The 16,499-nt window shown below is 50.8% G+C and overlaps 6 protein-coding genes across 6 annotated transcripts; 2 read left to right on the forward strand and 4 right to left on the reverse strand.

Annotated features, from left to right (window-relative positions):
• Nucleotides 1–300: 300 nt before the first annotated feature.
• Nucleotides 301–3,635, reverse strand: M430DRAFT_127470 (hypothetical protein). Its single transcript, XM_024862025.1, has 6 exons — nt 3,338–3,635; nt 2,773–3,282; nt 1,748–2,717; nt 1,526–1,633; nt 1,159–1,475; nt 301–1,109 (listed from the first exon to the last, which is right to left on the reverse strand). The coding sequence occupies exons 1-6, from the start codon at nt 3,543–3,545 to the stop codon at nt 361–363; spliced, it is 2,862 nt and encodes a 953-aa protein (XP_024718043.1). The 5' UTR covers nt 3,546–3,635; the 3' UTR covers nt 301–360.
• A 428-nt stretch (nt 3,636–4,063) lies between these two features.
• Nucleotides 4,064–5,405, reverse strand: M430DRAFT_108476 (hypothetical protein; the record flags this gene model as incomplete). Its single annotated transcript, XM_024861216.1, has 3 exons — nt 4,064–4,718; nt 4,779–5,110; nt 5,163–5,405. The coding sequence occupies 3 exons, from the start codon at nt 5,403–5,405 to the stop codon at nt 4,064–4,066; spliced, it is 1,230 nt and encodes a 409-aa protein (XP_024718044.1).
• Nucleotides 5,406–7,022: 1,617 nt separating this feature from the next.
• On the reverse strand, nt 7,023–8,826 carry M430DRAFT_108193 (hypothetical protein; the record flags this gene model as incomplete). Its single annotated transcript, XM_024861194.1, has 5 exons — nt 7,023–7,924; nt 7,986–8,212; nt 8,263–8,377; nt 8,428–8,595; nt 8,646–8,826. The coding sequence occupies 5 exons, from the start codon at nt 8,824–8,826 to the stop codon at nt 7,023–7,025; spliced, it is 1,593 nt and encodes a 530-aa protein (XP_024718045.1).
• Nucleotides 8,827–9,536: 710 nt separating this feature from the next.
• On the reverse strand, nt 9,537–11,470 carry M430DRAFT_69313 (hypothetical protein). Its single transcript, XM_024869421.1, has 7 exons — nt 11,262–11,470; nt 11,056–11,160; nt 10,462–10,996; nt 10,271–10,403; nt 10,072–10,218; nt 9,702–10,002; nt 9,537–9,643 (listed from the first exon to the last, which is right to left on the reverse strand). The coding sequence occupies exons 1-7, from the start codon at nt 11,322–11,324 to the stop codon at nt 9,593–9,595; spliced, it is 1,335 nt and encodes a 444-aa protein (XP_024718046.1). The 5' UTR covers nt 11,325–11,470; the 3' UTR covers nt 9,537–9,592.
• Nucleotides 11,471–11,815: 345 nt separating this feature from the next.
• On the forward strand, nt 11,816–12,811 carry M430DRAFT_30747 (hypothetical protein; the record flags this gene model as incomplete). The annotated part of the gene is made up of 5 exons (XM_024865972.1): nt 11,816–11,824; nt 11,876–12,051; nt 12,131–12,491; nt 12,545–12,601; nt 12,653–12,811. The coding sequence occupies 5 exons, from the start codon at nt 11,816–11,818 to the stop codon at nt 12,809–12,811; spliced, it is 762 nt and encodes a 253-aa protein (XP_024718047.1).
• Nucleotides 12,812–13,244: 433 nt separating this feature from the next.
• Nucleotides 13,245–15,557, forward strand: M430DRAFT_146175 (hypothetical protein; the record flags this gene model as incomplete). The annotated part of the gene is made up of 6 exons (XM_024862992.1): nt 13,245–13,510; nt 13,562–13,736; nt 13,809–14,169; nt 14,220–14,453; nt 14,500–14,579; nt 14,646–15,557. The coding sequence occupies exons 1-6, from the start codon at nt 13,461–13,463 to the stop codon at nt 15,555–15,557; spliced, it is 1,812 nt and encodes a 603-aa protein (XP_024718048.1). The 5' UTR covers nt 13,245–13,460.
• Between the last annotated feature and the right edge of the window lie 942 nt (nt 15,558–16,499).

A 16,499-nucleotide genomic window follows, 5' to 3' on the forward strand; every position in this document is an offset into this window, starting at 1 on the left:
ATATGTAAATCATTGGTTCTGGTATGTATGTAGCATACCTTGCCAGCAAAGACATAATAACCTGAGGTATGTTTCTTGCGTAACTACCTTAGGTGTAAGGTAGATTGGAAGTCTGAATAAGGTGAGGCTGAAGCGACGTGCTAATCATCTTAGCACGCAAGTTTGGCCCTGTACGACATCAATCCTGCAGGGGGGAGGCTTCGCTGTAAGCCAATCATTACGAGTGGCTAACGCCCCCAGATTTGAGGCTCCTGCGGAGGGGATTCGTGGAGATGAGACACGTGCGCTGCATGCAATCAACGGGAGACTCCGATCTTTAGAGCGCTGCGGGGCATCTAATCATAAATTCGGGATATCATATCATGCTATGCGGCTCGAACTCCTCTTCCCGACTAACCCCCGTAGGACGATCATTCCTTCCTGCACTACAGCCCATCGCACCGTGCTCAGATGCCTCGCCATAACCCGTGGTAAATCCCCCGTCCTGTATTTCGCCGCCACCTTCCATAGATCCTCCGATTTTGAGCGCGTCATCGCACTAACGAGAGCGTTCATCTCGGCCCTGCAATCCCACTCCGTATCCTCATCATTCGCACTCTCGTCTTCGCTCTCCCCGGTATGGCCTTGGCTTTCGTCCGCTTTGCTCGAGATTTGGAATGCCCAGCACGTCAACGTTGCGAGATACAGGCACCAGGGGTAATGAAACACATCGTCAGCGTCCCAATTCTGCAGCTTCCGGATCCCATCTCGGAGGATGCTCGCTGCGTGTGTAGCTGCTACCATAGCGGGTTGCGACCCAACTTTCGCCCACTGCTTTATGCGTTGCCGTGAGCGTTCGCGGTCAGCTTTCATAACTGGCCGCCCAATGATGTGGTTTGCCCCGGCGTAGATTTGCATGTCGATGATGTCGACGTGCAGCGTGATGTATGCGGCGTGGTATATGGCTAGAGTAGAGGTGTTTAGGCGTTGGAACTCGCCTTGCTCTCGTGGATTACCTTCGAGGGATAGGAGCTTCTCTTTGCTGTATGTATCGTAGTCCGCTTTCCAGGCATCATATGAACGCGCGATGCGTGACTGCCACGACTCATTCTTGCCTGTTATAGCCATACCTGCTGTGGGGTCAATATTTGTTTGGTGCCAGAGTGGATAGTCTCGTACCTAATGAAGTCTGATCCCTTCGATTCAAATCCCAGGCAACAGACATTAGCCCATGAAGCATGAGGAGCCTCGAAAGCGAATTTAATTTTGGAATCCATAGCCCGGATTCTGGATTGATGTATGCCTTGAGAACAGATAGATACGCTGGAGACGGCTGCCTTAGTGAGCTAGTTTCGTACCATTCTTCAGCCGTATCAGCTTCCCAGACTGCTGAGTCCCAAGGGAGCGTGAGCTTAAGCTCTGCAGCATTCATGCAAAGCGACTGGGAGAACAGCACTGCATGCTGTGTATCCCACATAAAACAGAGGAGAGCCAGTCTGTCCGTCGTATTAGCCTTGCTACGTGGAGGGAGCGTTTTGGCATTTACCTTCTGCGTTGTTCGGCATCTACTTCTGCCCTCCATCTGGTATCGAGATCGACTTCTTGACTGAACTTTTGACAACGGGCTGACTGGCAGTCACTCCTTCGAATAAGACTAAACTCACATCAGTTGATATTCAAATGAGACTACTCTCTTTCGAGAACGCTTTCGGCGACGGTACCCATGCCGATGATCGGTCTTCTATCACCTGAAATAGAAAAGACTTACTTAATCAGAAGACCGTGGAACAGATGCGACATATCGTGTTGCAATTGTCCCGCACGGGATTTCCCAAAGCATTCTACCAGCAGAATTGTCTGCAACATCCACAGAGTAGGTCGAGGATGGAAGGCTATGTGTGAGAATATCTGAGTACGCATGATGTTGTGGATATAAATGGCAAACAGATGATCATCATCACTACTATAAGTTGCTCCCAGTTGTAGAACCGACGCCAACAGTAAAGGATCAACACGAGCAGGGTCAAACGTCGCTTGGTGGAGAAGCGGATAAGAGACGTTAAATCGGGTGAAAAATAAGTCAGAGAAGTGTTGCAAGATTGGAAGAGATAACAACGGATGATATCTTGATATCTCAGATCCGTCGGAATTTTTGGGATGAGCCTGGTCAATAAGACATAGAAGTCCCTCCCGGGCGTTTTCATCGATGATAGGAAGCTTTCGTGATTGCCTCGACCGCTTAGAGTGGAAGTCCTGACTCGACCTCGAATCTGGTGGGGTTGGAATATATCGATCATTGATCGAACCAAAGCTATGACTACGCTCCGATGTGCTTCTATTGTGGTGCTCCGCGATGGGTTGAGTTGTATGAAGCTCCAAATTCTGTGGTACATGTAGCGATTCAGTAAATGATGAGCTGATTGCCCCCGACCCTCGTGGAGAACCGAATCTGAGAGCGAATTCTGAGTTTGAACCTGATATACTGGCTCCACAATTCGACTGAGTCATCTCTCTTTCTGTATGCGATGTATTGATCTGATGGGGCTCAGGAAATGTCTCAGGAAAAGGGGCAGAGACACCAGCGCTACCCATTGTCAGTTCATTCGGAATGTTCTGCGCCGAATGTACAGTAGCTTCGTTGGCTATATTGTTGTTGAAGGTTGCAGCTGGTGAGGACTCATTAGAGAACAGCCAGCTGTAATAATTCATAGTCGTGAACGGCATGTTGAACGAACTGGCTGTGAGGCAGTTAGTCATCACACTTCCGAGAACACTTTACTAAATGAAGCCCACCTGTATCCGGACCAAATATATCGTCGTAAGGGAGATCACTGTTCAGGTATGATTGGTCCTGAAAAGGCTGGTAACCCCATGACGCATTGCACAAGAAGTCGTAAGGATCCAAGCCAGAGTTCTCCACTGGGAGTGCGGCTTCGATACTGTCCAGCGGCCATTGATCCATCGACGCCGAAGCTTGGAGGTTATGTGAATCTCCCAGGACATCGGATCCAAACGCATCTGGCGACTCATTTGAGACTCGGTCCAACGATCGCGGTGGCGATAGAGGTGTTGATGTCTGATTAGGAGGGCGGATATCTGAGTCACGCTGGGTCTGCCTTTTCGACGACGAGCTGTCGCTCTGTGAAGCTGAACGCTTCTTCTTGTTGTGTTCATGCTCAGGCCTTTTCCGGGCTACAATGGCGCCAGTCGAATCTCTCCAGAGGCGTTTCCGGGTGAGAAGTTTCCCCAAGCCTTCGCCTCCAGCCTCGTCGTCCTTTTCCTTATGACGAGCCATGTGCCTATCTGGCCAAGGTTTAGCAAGATAGACTTCTGGGGGAGTCTGGGATTCGTGACGCACCTAGTAGATCCGGCCGCTTGAAGACCGCACTGCATCTTTGGCATGTGGTGCCGCTGCCCTGGTGGTTCAGTGCATGGCGGTGGAGGTGCTCCGCACGAGAGAAGGATTTCGTGCAGTTTCCCCACGTGCATCGGAACTCCTTCCAGTGAGTCGTGGTGGAGGATGCCGCCCTGGGAGGTGGTGCTGTGGGTGATTCTGATTCTGTCATTGGAGTTGTGGTGGGGTTATGGGATGAAATATGGCTGAGCACTACTCATGGTGATCAGTAAGGTAAGGTAGCTCAGGATGTGAAGTTGGGGGAATGATGCTGCATCCATTATTAAACCATCCTGGATTCCTGGGCAAACGGACTCCGTTATCGTTATCTTGCAGACGGAGGTATAACGGCGCAATCTACGCGAGGCAATTTTACGCGGAATATCCAAATGATAAGATACGGGAGGTAAAATACGGAGTATTCCGTAATATCACCCTACGTGATGCCCTCTACGTTGATTGGCTGTGGCCCTCCTTTTCCCTTCCTTTTGTTCTCAACACCATCACTGCATGCCCGCACCCCCTTCGGCAGAACGGAACATTCTCGCCTCCAGATTCCTCTGCTTAGTGGGATGTCACATGTGAGAGTCATCATTGATCGAACAGCTCTATTTCATCTGCAATGTAAATGTTTCTACGGTGTATCTAAAGTCCATTTTCCAACGCCTATAGCTGACGATGAGCCGATGATCAAGTCGCCACCGCTGTGGGCTCATAAAAGCTGTAGTCCGTGTATCCCTTTGTAGGGGGGTCGGCTCCATAGAAGGTTGATCGATCATAAGCGTTGAGGGGAAGGCCCTCCGCCAACCTCTTTGGCAGATCAGGGTTCGAAATGAACAATCTCCCCATGACGATCGCATCAGCATTGTCCGCCACAAGCGCGCCTTCTGCGTTATCTCTGTTGTAGTTTCCTGCCGCAAGGAACTTCACTCCTCCTTTCGCGAGAATGTGACGGAAAGGCACAAGTGAGTTGACAGCTGAGACCTCCTTGCTCGTCGCGTCTCCGGTTGTCTTGGCCAAGTTCGCTATCTTCTCCTGCTCAGAGAGAATCTCGTCGAAGCGCGGCTCGATCATGTGGACATATGCTACTCGGTTCTCGGTGGGAAGTTCAGCGATCTGTTGGCAGAGATATGCCCAGTGCACGTTGGGGTTCGAGTCGCGGGTATCTTGATAGTAGTTGTATGGCGACAAACGGATCCCGACCTTCTCAGGACCAATGGCTGCAGTGACGGCCTTGATAACTTCCAAAGGAAAGCGACAACGCTTCTCAATCGAACCGCCATATTCATCAGTCCGGGTGTTGACATTGTCATGGAGGAACTGGTCAAGGAGGTAGCCGTTGGCTCTGCGACGGATCATCAGTTACATGCTGTTGGTGGCAGAGTAGGAGGAAGCAAGCGCTTACCCGTGAATCTCTACGCCGTCAAATCCTGCCTCGACACACTTCTTTGCAGCATCCGCAAAATCGCTGACAACGCCCTTGATCTGGTCGACAGTCATTGGCTTAGGGGGAGTGTCAGAGTACTCCGCGCCAGTGAGAGCCTTGCCCGTGATGGGAATATCAGAAGAGCTCATCGTTGTGTTTCCCTCAATCAGCGAGGGGACAGTGGCGCGTCCAACATGCCAAATCTGGCAAAAGATAAAGCCGCCCTTGGCATGAACCGCATCTGTTACACGCTTCCATGCAGCAATCTGGCCTGGCGTGAAGACGCCGGCGACACCTGGGTATCCGGAACACTACAATTGTCAGCATGAAATCCGGGAGCCCAGAAAGAGGCTTGAAACTTACCAATCGGCTGATATTGGTAGCCTCGGTCAGCAGAAGTCCTCCTTTGCTGGCGCGTTGGGCGTAGTATTCAACCATAATGTCACCGGGAGCCCAAATGCCCTCCGACTCTAGCTCCCCTCTCATACGCGTGCATGGCGCCTGCACGATTCTGTGCTCCAACTTCACAGCACCGATCTGAAGGGGCGAGAAGAGGGTTGTTCCTGCAAGCGGCTTGAAGGCCGTGGTAGAAGCTGCTTCAGACATGGCTGCGGTATGGAATCGGGAGACGGCGCGAGAGAGAGAAGAGGAGGAGGAGGAGAATGATCTGAAGAGAAGTTTCGCCTGCATGCCCGCGTACATGTAGAGCTTTCTTGAAAACGCAACCCTGCAGATGGTGTACCTGAGCTACGGGAGATTCAGCATACCGTGCAAGGCTCTCCTGGTCACCCGCGACCCCATCCGGGGCTAATTTAGCTATGCCGACGGAGGAGGAAGACCTTTGACCCCGCAGCGCAGCAATTTGCCCCTCTTCCGCGCAGAAACATTGGTGTGTTGAGACACTCCCATCCCACTTGCCTAGAGATGAGCATCCGCAACATGCGAAATGCTTAACACCGCCGATGCCAAAGGTGGGCCGTAACAGCGAAGAGGTCAAGACTCCATGCGCCTAAGGTGGGGGTGGGGGTGGGTCCTCAGGCACAACATCCCCTTATCGGGCGGCTAGCCCCGACCGACCCCATCTTTGAGCAGCGCTAGCCATGACTAGCAATCAGCCGCTCTGTCCTTATCCAAAACTCGCCGAAACCTGTCAACTTTCGCATTCGGCCGGATCACGTGATATATATATAATTTGGCTGTACGGGGTCCCGGTATTGTACCTTACATACCCCGTAATTCTGGAAGCTGATAGTCCCAGGCCAGAAGATCTTCCATGCGGCTGGACCATAGCCACGGAGATGCAGGTCTGGGTTTGCTCTGCAGATGTCACTGGCATTACTCAAATCTGGCTTCGAATTTGCGGGGTGCATAAAATCACGTGACTTTGCGGTCACGTGCTATATAGGTTTCTCCCATAATAAGTTTCAGGCCCTGGAATAGCAGGAAGGTGGCCGTCACATTTAAACGGCTTTTTTAATTTTAGAAAGTTCCAAAGAAAATAATTCTGCCAAAGTGAACATATCTCACGTGAACTCTGAAACTGACGTCTCAACCCTAAATATTACTCAGCTCCCTTACCGAAGCCCTTTGGCTATCAGATTAATTAGTAGAATTGCACACAACAACAGCCCGGGTAGCTCAATCGGTAGAGCGTGTGGCTCTTAAATTGTAGCATCAATGGCACCTCAAGGTCGCGGGTTCGAGCCCCGCCTCGGGCTCAATTCCCGACAGCTCAACTTGTTTGATCTGATCTTTTTTTTATTTTTTTTGACCCCTCTTGCCACCTCCTTACGGTAGATAGATACATGGTGGCGAGGAAGCCATATTCTCTTTTCTCTTTCCTGTGCCTACCTGGTTATTTATTCCTCTTCCTCTTTTTTTTTCTTTTCTCTCCGTTTTTGATTTTAGCCGTTAGTACACCTATTTCATACTCGAGGTGGATTTGGTAATTATATATTTCTGTCCTGAGGTTTTCTGTCGACGGTGAAGAGTCTCCCTTCATCGTCAAAATCCACGATCTACCTCACTTCAAACACATGAAACCAGCTCAAGTCTACTCTTTCGGACTTTCAAAATATCTAGACATCAATTCATATATTCATATATCGTTATTATAGTAACACGCTGTAAGATTCATCCAAGGTATCCAACCACCACGGGGTATTTCTGGTACGCGGAGGCCCGACGAATGTAACTTCCAAGATAACTTGCCAAAGGACAAGATCACAAAGTGTCGATATGACCCAGCAGCCACTGCAAGTGCCTATAGCTACTCCGCGGCTGGAACTGCGGTTGCATATGTCCGCTCAGATGCGTTTGCGCCCACATCAACCCCCTCTCATAATGCTGAATGCCCATGGTCCCCTGCGGGTCTTCAATATCACCATACCCCTCCGACATGAAAAGAGGACCATACTGCAAATCCGGCAGGGTGATGATGATGGGCGTACTGGGCTGTTCCTGGAATCCCATCTTGCCATTCCACGTCATGTTCTGAATAGAAAGTAGCGTCCCGTTGGTGAGAATGATCATATCCAGATCGCCGTTTGCTATCAGGACGCGGTTAGTGGCTTCGATGACCCGTGGGAGGACGGACTGGATTGGATCCGCTGAGAGATCCCCCTCTTGCTCGGGACCGCCGTCACCACCGACGAAGACGGCCTCGTTGCTACATTCAGACCATGACACATCCAGTGGTGCATGCATCGCAATCTTTACATCTGTACGATTGAAGTAGACAGGGAGGCCAGGATATGAGTATTCAAGTCCGGTTGGGAAACCGAGAGGATCTGAGAGTAGTGGACATTGTGTGCCGATCTCATATACATTGTAACAAGGGTTTGTTGCATATGCAGCATTGGCGGCCAGGTCAAATACATCGCAGGCCAGATCCTCGGGGTTGCTGTAATTGAATAACGTTGGAGGTTGTGGTCCAGATGGAGGGAAGGACATGTACTTTTCCCTGTAGTCAGCGTACCCGCACGACTTGTCGAGTTCTTCTAGTTGAGCCAAAAAGGATTGGTTAAACCCAAATACGTTGTTGTTCTCCAGGATGAAGGGAAGTGCTGGGACCTCGTTTTGTACATAATCAAATGACCCGATGCATGGATCATAAGTGAGAGCGCCTAGGGATTGAACAACACCATTAGACCATTGTCGACGGGAACATCTAACGAGAGTACTCACCGGATAAGTTAAAGTGCTCTGTGTCATTCTTGTCCAACATGGCGGCAGAAATATAAGGCACATATCTCCCAGCGTAACTCTCACCTGTGACATAAATCTTGAAGTTTTTAATGCCAAATATCTCTTGAAAATTGAGGAAGAAATCGACAAAATCTGCGGCAATTTCCTCCTCAGTCGTCGCTGTAACTTTACCCGTTGAGAAACCGGTTCCTACAGGTTGTTCAACCCTGGAAATCACATCAATTCTGCCACTATTATAGTAGATGGTGATGCTTACCAGAGCACATTTGTGAGATTTACCCACGAATATTGATTGATTTCTGGCGCATATTGACCGAAACCCCAAACGAATCGGCCATTTTCTTGCAGGAAGCCCTCCAGGGAACTGCAACCTACGTAGCGTTCAGCAAAGTATGCATTTGGACATGGCACTCTAGCCCACCTGGTCCGCCATTAAGCCAAATAGTAATCTCATCAGTAGGAGCGCCGACTGTTGGCTGAAAGACAAAGTATAATGCTCGGGAGGGGTCTTTCTTGTTAATTGGTACCAGGCCTGCATACACTTCGCCAATGTCGAACGGGATGTCGGGCAGATATTTAACCTGGTAGGCTATTCAAACTCAGTACGAGGAAATAAGCAGGAAGTAGAGTTTTTCTAACGCTCTGTAGCCGGTCCCAGGAACCGGTAGTTCTTCTGCTTGGGAGGTCCCCAATCAGGGCTTCTTTGACCAAAATTCCCTTTCAAATTGGCTCCATACCCTTTCCGACGAGCAAAGTCACTTATTTTCCCAGCAGAGACTGTGCTGAGAAGAATGCAGCTCATCAGAAGGGCTACAGCCATGCGTAGAGCTTTGGACGACATCTTGCCCCCTCAATCTCGAGAAGCAGCAACGACAACGGCAATGACAAAAAGAAAGCAGAAGTTTCCGTCAAAGAAGAAAGGAAAAAGAAGAAAATTCAAAAGAGGCGCTCTCTGGAGCTCCATGATCTCTATGATCCTCGGCCGAGCGACTGCTCTCTAATCGCCGCCACTTCTGGATCCAGTGATAAGCCTCCACGTTCCGGACCCGTCCCTGGTCACTGGGAACGCGGGCTCCATATTAATGACTGCGAGGCGTATGCCAGGACTCGTAGTTGCATATAGGGCACGGAAGAGGAAGGAGATGAAGAGGTGAAGCAAACGGTCGATGATATATTTTCCCTTTGGCAGGGCTTTGCGACGTCCTACATCGATACCAGCCAGAGATGCCCCGCTTTTCGCGGCACGGTGGCTTCCATGCCATTCCCGTAGGAGAATTTTCCCCGGTCAACCCGTGCGGCCTTTTGAGAACTGGTTACTGGTTATTCTGCAAGAAAATATGGGCGGGGGTTCGAGACAATTGAACCCGAGCGACATTGAGCTGTGTGCGATATTCTGTCGTGCAGGCCGGCTTCCTCGGTGACGTAGTTGAATCCGAAGGAAAGCTTTGCGGTTCAATAACCGAGATCAAAATTTCTCGTCACTTCACCACCACATTCTTCATCATCAGAAAAAGAAGTTGATCTAGACGTCTGTCTAAAGTCTAAAATTCCAATGTTCTTCAGACCAAGTCACTCCAAGTCTCCAACTAAAGTTTTGGTTCAACTAGTTTTACATCCGCGGGCCAATTCCGATCGACCTAAATCACGAACGTTAGTGCTGTCTTCGTGCCATCCAGATCCAAAGGAAGTCCTCACATCTTCAATATGCCGGTATCCCAATAACTTGGGGCTTAGCTCCGGGTCTCGCCATGCAAGCGCCTCTCCCGGTGGTGTAGGTACCATCCTCATCTTCCTATCTCTCTCTTCCTGCTCTGGGCCATCATGCAAGTGATACAGATACTGCTGCAGATTTCCTCTCTCTACTACCATCCTTGTTCTGTCTTTCCGGCATTTCTCGTATACGTCTAATGCAAGCTTTTTGGAAGCTCGTGATTTGGAGGTGATGCGTGCCAGACACTCGCCCAAGACGGCGGCGTCTTCGAGAGACATTCCTGCGCTATAGGGAGGTTAGCTTTGAGAGATGACGAGTGTGAAGGGAAACGAATGGAAATTAGGGACTACATACCCGGAAGCGAGATAAGGAAGCGTAGCGTGCACAGCGTCGCCCATCATGGTGAAGGCTGCAGATGGATGGCTCCAATTATCCATTCCGAGGCGGTAGCAAAGACGCCATTTGTATACAGATTCGCACATGCTGAGAAGTTTCTGTATCCTTTGAGGGGCTGTCAATTCCTGAATCTGTCGATGGAGATTGGTGAAGTTACCTCGGGTCCCAGTCTTTGAAGAGTGCTCGCATCTCTTCAACATTGCCTGCTAATGTTGAAGCTCCTGCTGGCATGTCGTCTGGTACCAGGAGAACCATGTTGAACAACTCGCCACCCCGAAGAACATAATTTACTACGGAATCTGAGCGGAAGAGACCTTTGACAAGCTAGGGAGTCAGGAGAGAACATACCACAATGCTGATCTGGACCTATCCAGTAATTTACCTGTGGGTTCTTGATGAATTGCGCTAGCTCTGGATCATTCATCATGTCCTTCGTCGACAAGAGCAGCCGGTATGCCAAATCGCCTGTCGGTGTAGGAGGATCTTCCCTACCCAGCATGACCTCTCTCAGCCTACTGTTGATCCCATCCGCACCAACCACCAAATCAGCCTCCATTTCCCTCCCATCTGCCATCACCGCAGTCGCTCTGTCGCCCTCAATCTTCACATCAACGACCCTCGAATTGACCTGGACTTTTGCGCCCAGCTCAACCGCGCGGTCAAGCAAACACTGGTGCAAATTCGCTCTGTGGAAATCCCAATAAAATGTTCCCGGGTACTTGCCAGCTGATTCCACGGTGTCCAGAGATGAGATGATATCCCCCTTCCAACTCAGCATGTTCACCCGCTTGGGGTTGGTTGAGTATTTGTCCAACGCCTCGCGCATGCCCCAGGTCTGGAGCAGATAGCTGCTGTTCGGCAGAATCTGGATTCCTGCACCGATCTGGAATTGGCCCAGCGGTCAGATTTAGTTCTGGAATAAGAAGGGCGGAGGGGTTGTACCTCTCCGATTTCAGATGCGGATTCAAGGACTTCGACATCGTGGCCTGCGAGGAGAATGGCGATTGCAGCTCCCAGACCTCCAAGTCCTGCTCCGACAATAATCACCTGTTTTCCAAATCAGTCAATCATGCTTTCTTCTTTCTTAATTTGTCTATGTCGCAAAGTAATGCTCAAGTCGTTAGGAAAGGAGCTCGCTGCCCGCCCACCTTCAGTTTGCTGTCCTCGCCCCGCACAATCTTCTCCGTCACCTTCACCTGATAAGAAGACATACTTGCTCGCTATTCAAATTACCTATGCAGAAAGACAAGTGGATCTGCAGAGATTATGAGAGCAGGTTCCATTAACCCATATATGCATCTCGCGACTGAACGTGCTCCATCGGCCCCAGAACACGGGAGATGGACAGCTTCATGAGGTACAGAAAAGCGGCCTATCGCCAATCGATAAGGAGAGCTTGTTGCCTCTTTTGGAGCAGCTGCATTGCATACCACAAGGCCAGGAAAGTGGGGTTGAGGTTGAAGGTGGGGGATACGCAGGGCCCCGCATGGTCCCGCATAGTCCCGCCAACCGACATCCGATAGGGGCTGCACGGAGTATCTCAGAAAGGCAAAAAGGTTGTTATCACGGTGGAATTTATGCTACATACGACTACTTAAGAATCACACTGTATCAGCCCTAATACAGCAAATTACCCTTTTGACGTTCGCCTTCATACAAAAATTCCACACAGGCAGTCCTTCCAATTTCCCAACGTGTAGTTATGGACAGAGTAAGGTTGACTCTCCTTGTTCTCAGAGATACATGCTAATCGAACCAATAGTTCTCCCTGACAGGCCGTGTAGCCCTCGTGACCGGAGGTGCGCGAGGATGCGGACTTGCATTTGCAGAAGGCCTTGCCCAAGCCGGCGCCTCAGTAGCCATCTTCGATGTGATTCCCCCGGTCCCAGCATTCTTCGAGATCGAGAAGAACTTCGGGGTGAAGACGGCACATTACCTGTAAGTAAGCCCTGCGTTATCAAGTTATAAACTCCTTCTTTCTCGCACCTGTTCAGCCGATTCACACGAACTCGCATAGTGTCGACGTGAGCAACACCGAGAGTCTCGAGAAGGGATTCGCGGACTTCGTCAAGGATTTTGACGGAAAGTTGGATATCTGCGTCCCCTGCGCAGGCATCAACCGCAACCTCGGCTTTCTCGAGACCCCAGTTGAAGAGTATGATAAGCTCATCGGTGTGAACGTTAAGGGGGTGTACTATACAGCCCAGCTTGCGGCGAAGCAGATGATTGCCAACGGCACGAAAAAGGGGAGTATTATTCTCGTGGCGAGCATTGCGAGTTACATGGCTATTCGAAGCCAGCTGAGCAGCGCTTACTGCGGCACGAAGGGGGCCGTGAGAGCCATGTGCCCGGCGATTGCTGCCGAGCTGGTGAAATATGTTCGTATCCTCTCTCCAAGTCCGAACGATGACTTCTGTACTAATGAGGATAGGGAATTCGTGTGAACTCCATTTCCCCTGGCTATGTGAAGACGGAGATGACTGCGCCAGTGAGTAGCATGTGAGCACCCCCCTGATAAATTGATATTGATTGCTGCTAGTTCCCGCACCTGTTGGAGAGCTGGAAGGATGAGATTATGAATGGAAGAGTAGCAACGCCGGATGATATTCGTGGCGGGTGTGTGTTTTTGGCAAGTGATGCCAGCTCGTATATGACAGGACAGGATCTCCGTATCGATGGTGGGGTAACGAAATGGTGAGGATATAATATGTCGAGTAAACTGTCACCAGAAATGACTGGAGAGAATAAATGAAATGAATGAACAAACCTGCTGCGCCCAATAACGTGACCAAAAGAATGATACCTTGAACATTCTACAGTGCTTCGTGCTGTCTCTCTCCTTGCACGTGAGGGGTAATGGAAAAGAGAGAAAAAAGGGGGGGGGGGGGTTAATTCACATCCTCAGCCATCTCGGCCAACGTAGATAGGTATTTGTGGCCTTGTGGATGCCCGTATTCGCTCCGGCCCCGACGGTCCGACGCGGACGCCATCCCAGAGTCTCACGCGTCTCCAAACATGACAAACAGACATTGACAAACTCTATCTCTCCCCCACTTTCATTGCCATTGACCACCACTCTTGATGGCAGCGGATCAGATGATTCTCATCACTCTCGAGGCCTTTTGGCCCCGCGATGATCCCACCTCCCATCCCAAGGGGAGGCTATCACGATCTAGAGCTGCTCCGCAAGGACTCTTCCATCGCCTCATCGTGAGCTTTGGAACCGAATCTGACCACTAACATTGACAACACTGACTTCGATATTGAACATAAAACCTCTTCTGCTATAACAGAACCTAATGACATACCTACCCACAACGATAGCACGATAGCATCTTCAGGAAGATATGGATCACGTGACAGTAGCAGGAGCAGGTCCAGCAGGACTGATGCTGGCGTACGCCCAACCACCATGAGAGGGTTGAAGGCATGTTGACACTCTTGACAGATCGAACCTGGTGCGTTTTGGCGTCAAGACGACCATTCTCGATGACCGGCCAGACAAGACGTCCATGGGCCGAGCGGACGGTCTGCAGCCCAAGACCATCGAGACTTTCAAGCAGCTTGGGCTCGCTGGTTCGCTGCTGCAGAAGGGCGTCAGGGTGTACGATATCTGCTTCTGGGTATGGGGATGCTACTCTCTATTCATCACTGATTTCTTGTCCGGGAGCCAACAGTCGCTGATCATGGGTTAGAACTCTTCCGCATCAGCACCGCTGCACCGGACCGGGAGGGAAATCCACTACCCGCCAGCAGTAGTGGATGTAGAAGACCCTTTTATTCTCCTGGTGCATCAGGGAATGGTCGAAGAGGTTTTCCTTGACGATTTACGAGCGAGAGGCGTGGAAGTGCTTCGAAGTAGTCCTTTCGTTCGCTATTCCACCTCGGATGCTGGGGTCCAAGTGGAATACCAAGATCTGAAAGAATCAACCACCAAAACCCTCTCTACGGGGTTCCTCGTGGGATGCGATGGCGCGCATTCTAAAGTCAGAAAGTCAATGCCAGGAGCAGAGATGGTTGGCGAGCCGAGCAGGGCAGCCTGGGGTGTCTTAGACGGTCAGTTCGCTGGAACGTGCAAGAGAGGTGATGCTGAATCGCCTCAATAGGAGTCATTGAAACGGATTTTCCGGATCTATGGAGCAAGGTGGTGATCAGTTCCGAGACGGAGGGGACAATCCTCTGTATTCCGAGAGAGAGGAATATGACGAGGCTCTACATCGAGCTTCACCCAAGCACCGCCGCGGCCGAGACGACGGAGAACTCACCCCAGGACCAAGACTTCGTGATGGAGAGAGCGAGGGCGATTCTGAGTCCCTTCAAACTGACTTGGAAAACTGTTGGTATGTGTTAGCCTCACGTGGTCACGCTTAGTTCTAACCTTTGCAGATTGGTTCGGAGTATACAAGGTTGGGCAACGAGTGTCGAAGCACTTCTCAGATGCGGATAGAGTATTCATAGCTGGCGATGTACGGCCCTCTCTCTTACCTCTTTACCCTCCCCTCCCCTCCTCTCTCCTCACTAACATCCACTAGGCTGCACATACACACTCGCCCAAAGCAGCGCAGGGCATGAACGTCAGCATGCACGACACTTTCAACCTCGCCTGGAAACTCAACCTCACCGTCCGCGGCCTGGCCTTGCCCAGTCTCCTCTCTACCTACACGGATGAGCGGCGGAAGATCGCGCAAGACCTGATCAGCTTCGACTACGAGCACGCCAACGCTTTCGCGGCCGGTGATCCCCAGGCCCTCGCCGCCAACTTCGCCCAGAACATCCGCTTCATCTCAGGCGTCGGCGCCACCTATGCCCCCAACGTCCTGAACGTCCCCGAGCCCACGTCACGTGGCGGCTTACGCGCCGGCGCCCTGCTATCCCCCGCCATGGTAACGCGCTACATCGACGCGAACCCCGTGCACCTGCAGCTGGACATCCCTCTGTTGGGCCAGTTCCGCATCATGTTCTTCACGCCAGATGTCAAGCGCGCGCACGCCTTCCTGGCGACGGTCTGCGCCGAGGCCACATCTACGCGGACCGTCTTGGGCCGCGTGTCAGCAGCAGCGGAGGCCTCGTACGCGGCGCTGCAGGTCCCGGCAGCCGAGATGGACGAGTTCGTGCAGCCGCAGCGCTACACGGCGGTGTCGCGCTGCTTCACGCTGGCGGTGGTGACGACGATGGCCAAGGAGGAGGTGGAGGTTGCGGATCTGCCGCCGGCGTTGAGGGATAGCCGCTGGACCTTCTACGTGGATGATGTGATGGGGGCGAGCGGGGAGACGTGTACGGAGAAGTGGCTGGGGAAGCTGGCGGCGGACGAGGTGGCGATTGTGAATGTGAGGCCGGATGGATATGTGGGGAGTATAGGGCGGTGGAGCGTATCCGGGGCGAGCGCGGGATTGGAGGCTGCGGGGTGGTTGGATGGGTATTATGGGGGGTTCTTGAGGGCGTAGTTGGATGGTTAGGGTGTGTATTTCTCTACTTTATATATCAAAATCAAGGTCATGGTATGGCTGTGTTCTGGGTCTGATAGGTTTCCGTGCCTTCACTTGTGTAGACTGTCAAATGCCCCCCGGATTTGCATACCAGTATCATCATCTGCCCCTCGCCATTTCCCCCCCTTTTCTATATCCCTCACCCTCTTAAACACCAACCCCAACCTCAGAGTCCAATCCACCCATACATTCATTTCCCCATCTTTTAACCCCGTCTCTCTTCCCCTTCTCCCTCCCTACTCACATATATAATCCAGCATGGCATATCCCCTCTAAAACGCATGTCATAAACCGCGATGCTACGTTTAGTTTCGTAAGGCGTAGGTATAATGGAAGGATAAGGGGTGACTATCTTGGGTATATGGATTACTTGAGTGGGTATGGAGTACAGAATTGTGATCGCGATCGTAGTATAATGATATACGGCTTTGTTATTCTTCTGCTCTCTTGTCCTTTCGTGGATTACTTGCTACTCATCCCATATATACCCCCTTTTTTATTTTCCTCAAGGAGAAAGTCAAGAATTATCATCTCATTTCATATGATATGATATACTGACTGGTATTCAACACACTGTTGTAGGATATATAAAGCACACCCATTATCTACTTACCTACTCCTTTTAGTATCACTCATCACTCATCACTCACCCATCCATCCACTATCAACCAATATCTCCATCCCTATCCCTATCCCATCTCCAAGAAACAACCCCCCCTCCCTTCCTGCAAGAAATAAAAATAATAAAAAATGATAAAAATAAATCGCAGTCCCCTAATTCAGTCCACACAGAGTAAACCCTTGAATCCGAATTATGAATTTGTGAATTATGAAATGCGCGATGGATATGGCAATTGGGAATCTGGGGGGTTTGTTGATTCTGGGGTTTTTGTGGGGGGG

This window comes from Amorphotheca resinae (assembly GCF_003019875.1).
Source record: "Amorphotheca resinae ATCC 22711 unplaced genomic scaffold M430scaffold_11, whole genome shotgun sequence".
Lineage (NCBI taxonomy): Eukaryota > Fungi > Ascomycota > Leotiomycetes > Helotiales > Amorphothecaceae > Amorphotheca > Amorphotheca resinae.